The sequence below is a fragment of the Adiantum capillus-veneris genome, chromosome 10 (genome assembly GCF_014529385.1).
Source record: "Adiantum capillus-veneris isolate H3 chromosome 10, ASM1452938v2, whole genome shotgun sequence".
In the NCBI taxonomy this organism is placed as follows: domain Eukaryota; kingdom Viridiplantae; phylum Streptophyta; class Polypodiopsida; order Polypodiales; family Pteridaceae; genus Adiantum; species Adiantum capillus-veneris.
Window position 1 is genome coordinate 60942054 of NC_140940.1, and position 5262 is coordinate 60947315.

At 40.7% G+C, this 5262-nt stretch overlaps 1 protein-coding gene across 1 annotated transcript; it reads left to right on the forward strand.

The window, feature by feature from the left end:
* The first annotated feature begins 3713 nt into the window (after window positions 1–3713).
* On the forward strand, window positions 3714–4235 carry LOC147448934 (TPD1 protein homolog 1B-like). Its single transcript, XM_086522486.1, has one exon. It carries the CDS (start codon window positions 3714–3716, stop codon window positions 4233–4235), a length of 522 nt encoding a protein of 173 aa, XP_086378612.1.
* The last annotated feature ends 1027 nt before the right edge of the window (window positions 4236–5262 follow it).

Here is a 5262-nt window from a genome sequence, read left to right on the forward strand (position 1 = left end):
GTGATGTAGATAGTTTTTACTTCATTTAATTATTTCGTGATGATTTATGATAATTTCAATGATTTCTTATTTTTATGATGAAAACATTGTTTTGAACTTACAATCCTCAACTCAGTTGATCCTAAAAAAGGCTTAATTCTGATGTTGAATTAAAATCCATTTTCATGCTATGTTCTTTACATGCATCATGGAATACATTTAAGAATGCCACTAGTGTGCAAAAATCTATGGTCCTTGACAAAAGTTTTGGTTGACTTAAAAGTTCCAATAACAAAGTGCATCGTAAGTAACATAGTGTATTTTAGGAAATTTTCATTAATCTTTTTTTGTAACCTTCAAAGAGGGTCCGAGACTCATTTTCCCCTCACCTGGTCACAAACTAATTTCATTCTAACAACTTCATATCATGAATTTTTTTTCCCCTTTTGCGTATAGCTCCATGGCTCGAGAGGTAAAGGAGCCTTTCACCATTAAGTAGCAATATACACAGGAGGCTGCCATGGCACGAGAGTTGCCCAGATGACCCTTTTACAATGCACAAAAGTTTCTGCTATTGGAAGCGTGGTGTTCCCAGCTTAGTTTACTTTTGAACAAACTTGAATACTTCACAACAAGTGGGTGTACGTAGCAAGTCTCTCTCTCTCTCTCTCTCTCTCTCTCTCTCTCTCTCTCTCTCTCTCTAGACTGTCTTTGCTCATGTCTCACCATAATGTGAAGTTCAAAATTTACGGCTCCGTGTTTAAGTCTAAAAGTTGGTTGGTCATTAGTACCTACTTCCAAAAGGCTATTGAGATGGAGGATAGTGTGAAGTGAGATCAGGCAATGCAATCTGAGTGCAGCTCGATTATGGCAAATGAAAATTGCTAACTGATAGATTTATGAGAGGGGAAACAAGCCTTGCCTTGCACAAGGCTATATAAGAAAAATGAACAAAGATGTGGACCTTGATGAGATTTTCTCTTGGGTAGTCAATCTAACTAAATTCCATCTTCTACTTGGACTAGTACCCATTGAGGACATGGAACTTGTCTAGATAGACATTAAGATAGCTTCCCTTCATGGGGGTCTTGACAAGGATTTCTACACAAAACAACTATAGTATTTTGAAGTCAAAGCTAAGAAGCCTAGAAGGGCAGAATTGGTGTGTAAATTATGTAAGGCATTGTATGGCCTAAAACAATGCAATCCCAAGGATATGAAAGGAGCTAAGAAGATTGTTTCTTGTATACCCTGAAGTTCAATTATCATCTTGATACTTTATGTTTATGATATGCTTATTTTCGGGAAGCCAAAAGACAAGATTGTCATTTTGAAGCAGTCCCTTGGCACATAGATTTCAATGAAACATTAAAGAGAAGTGTATTACTTGCTTGATTGTGAATCAAGAGAGATCAAAAGGGAGAGTTGTCACACAAAAAGTATATTCACAAGCTCTTGCAATGTTTAAAATGTAGGGGCAGGGGGGGGGGGGGGGGGGGGGGGGGGAGGGGGGGATGCCTCATTGAGTAACCCAATGCAGTCATTTAGAAAATTGAGAAAGAATGATGCTCCCAAGTTTGATGTTGAGAAATCAAAAGGAGCCAAGTTTCCATATTCTTCAGCAATTGACATACTTATGTTCGCCATGGTGACCATGAGACTAGGCATTGCGTTTGGAGTGGGAATGGTTAGAAAAATTTTGGCAAAAAGGATTGGTAAGCAGTGAAGCACATCTTGAGATATGTGGAGGGTATGATAGACGACTGCTTATGCTTTGGGAGTAGTAATGCATCCATTGTGGATTACATAGAAGTGGATTATGCGCGTTGTCTGGATAGTCAAATATCCACCTCTAGCTATGTTTTCCTTTTTCCTAGAGTAACCGTGTCATCATGGAGATCATGTCCCTCGGACTATATGTCATCTTCCGCCACCACAGAGACAAAGTATGTGGCAGTTTCTGATGTGATTAGGTCACCTTGTGGGAGAACTTGACATCACTCAAACTCTAGTGCTGTATTGTGATAGTTAGAGTTTCATTACATTAGAGAACAACCCCTTGTTCACTCTAAGTCAAACACATAGAAGTCTGTTATCATGTGATACACGATATATTGGGTACGAAGCGCATGGAGCTAGTCAAGGTTCATATGGATGACAACCCTGTGGATGATCTCACAAAGAGCCTACCCTCATAGCACTCTTCACATTGCATGGACATAATGGGTGTACGGTGACACCACTTGGATGCTTTATGGTTGTACAAGTTGTACATACATAGGCCTCTTGGGCCATGTCGGTGTTCAAGGGAGAAAGATTAGGGTTTGTGCGAGCTGGTTGGATATCCATCACACTGACCGTACCAACCTTCTACCTATTTATTGGTAATACATTTCAATAATGAATAGTGAGGCATTTCAATCCTAAGTGAGAACTCAACCCAAAACTCTCTATGTTCTCCTTCCTCGCACACCACACCAAGTAGGCACACATTCGTGCACACACTCTTCACAATTATACATCTAAGGTGGCAGATGGGATTGTCTTTCTACTCAAGGCTTTTGAGAAAGTGCTTAAACCTTTTGGAACCTCACTTTTTGGTCCTAGAGTCTCTCGAAGAAAGACCATACTCTTTCCCTAACATTGACAATGAAGCAACAAGCCTTACACTTCAAGATTTTTTAGATAGTATCTAGAACTTTGAAGTACTCATAATGAGCTTTTTTGAGGTTGTTTTTAAAATATTGTAGTTTTTATCAAATTACATGTGAGCTTCTAGTGGGTGTTCATGCCCTTGACCAATGGGTTGGGTTTTCCCTCCATTCTTGTAGTGTCATTGCTCCAATAGAAACTAGCCACACTATGTAGATCCTTTTTCCCGAATGGTTTAGTACATATGAGTCTCATCGAGGTTACATAGGACATGGCTAATAATTTATAGTCACACGAAGCAAATGCATTGGCACCTTTCTGAAATGACTATGTCTCACGAATGGTCACATATGCATCATTTATTGCCTTCTAATAAGTAGCTTGCAAGTCCTTTTTGTAGCTATGCCAATTTTTGTATGGTTGTACCATAACATGTTATTGACAGTTGGTGCGCGCATCTACACACTTTAGATTGAGTATATGGGACCAGAGAAATGCAGACAATGAGTGTCGGCTAGGGCCATAACAACCTTCATAAGATGTTAGAGGGTTGTCACAATGTCAATAAGGTGGTGGGCCCAAGCATGCTGATATCTCTCTCTCTCTCTCTCTCTCTCTCTCTCTCTCACACACACACACACACACACACACACACACACACACACACACACACACACACACAATGTGCCGATCTTAACAAAGTGCACAAATGAAACCGAGACACTTGAATAATTGAATTCTCAAGGACAAAAATCCACTCTTATGACTGTTTCATCGTTTCTTTCTTTCTTGATATGGTGGTCTGGTCTTGGGGAAAAGTGTGTCTCAACTTATAACTATGCCTCTTTGAAGTTCAAAAATGTTGATCGAGAATAAGAGGGAAAGGAATAACTCCGGAGGCCTGCATTATGAGGAAAATAGTGTAAAAATATTAAAAATTAGCTCAAATTCTCCAAGTTCCGGAAATTATAATTTCTGGCCGGGTCTATATATATGGGAGCTCAGTTTGTAGGGCAAAATAAGTAGTGCAATAGAAAATTTGGGTGAGCTTTTGTATAAACGCCACGATTAGATCAGGAGCTATGGTCATGATGCAGCGAGGATCATCAGAAGGCCATCACCGCAACATCTTCTGGGTTAATGTGGTGCTTGTGGCAATGTTTCTGTACCCTAATTTTCAGATTGCCGTCGCCAATAACGCGACTGTTGTAGGTAACGCTATATTGCAGCCGCATAAAGTTCATGTCGCCGTCTCTGCATCGACGGCTACAAGCGGTGGCTGTAGAAAGCTACTTGCAGTACAAGCGCAGTGCAAGGCAGAGGAGGACATCGTTCTGCTGCAGGGACCCGTAGGCCCCTCCGAATTCTTGGTGCAGATCATCAACACGTGTATCGATGGCTGCTCCTTCCGTGACATTCATGTCTCGTGCGGCGCGTTTGGGTCGGACAGCTTCGTCAATCCGGCGCTGTTCAATCGGGTAGCCTTGAACGACTGTGTTGTGAAGGCCGGTGGTGCACTGGCACCGAGCGAGGGCGTCACCTTTCGCTACGTCAGTGCTGTGGAATTCCCCCTCTCCGTCGCCTCTGCCACCATGCTGTGCTGATTGTCATTAGCAACTCATTCATTTGTCTCTTTACTCGTCAACTTTTGGAACCATCATTTCCTTGACCTGACCTTTTGGCTCATGTTAGTAAAATGTTATCTCTTGGGAGCAAGTGCACTCATTCTTTTCACTTCGTACTCAAAAATTTGGAATCATGTATACAAGCTGTTGCTTCAAGCACTTCTCGCATTTGGTCTGCTGCCTCAACTAGTGCTTGGAATTCATCCATTTTAAGTTATCCACAAGAAGTTAAATTGGACAAATTCTCACAATAATTCCCACCTTGTGACTTACCTCAACATCATGAGATTCTTTGAGGGAGGCACCAGATACCTAGCTAGGTACGATTGGAGGCAGGGGACCATTGGCCCAGTGGTCCACTACCCCCAATCGTACCTAGCTAGGTATGCGGTCCCTCTTGAGCAGAAGCTCATTATGTTATGCATTGAATGAAAAACACTGATGAAAAAGACTCCGTTTTCCTACATGAGAAAATTTCTAAATCTTCTTGTGTTAGTTTTCCCTTGGATATACCTTGGAATAATCACTCAAATATATACACTCTGTACTATGAGAAACTGGTTATTGTTGTGTGTATGTCTATGCGTGTGCCCGTTGTGCAACAAGACAATGTAGAAAAAAAATACTTGAGAAATACCAAAGATCGTAGAAAAAAATACACTGTACAATACAAGTAACTTACAAAGAGTCATATGTGTACATGAAACCGTTTAGAAAACCAAACATGCAAACTCAATAGCGAATACATAGAAAATTCTTACAAAGATGTCTTTCCATCACCCTTTGACACAAATCAGGCACAAGATAATTTTTGTCATCTACTATGTTGCCCAAGAGGTTTTAACCGATCTGCAAGCTTTGGAATGGGGATAAAAATCAAGGCCACTTAATCATGAATCTCTCAGTTTGGTCTTTTTCCTCCTTCCACCTTCGGCAAACTATTTGAATCCGTAAAAGTACAATCATGAAAAGATATAAAGTTGTCCTCCTTTTTTATGTTGCATGT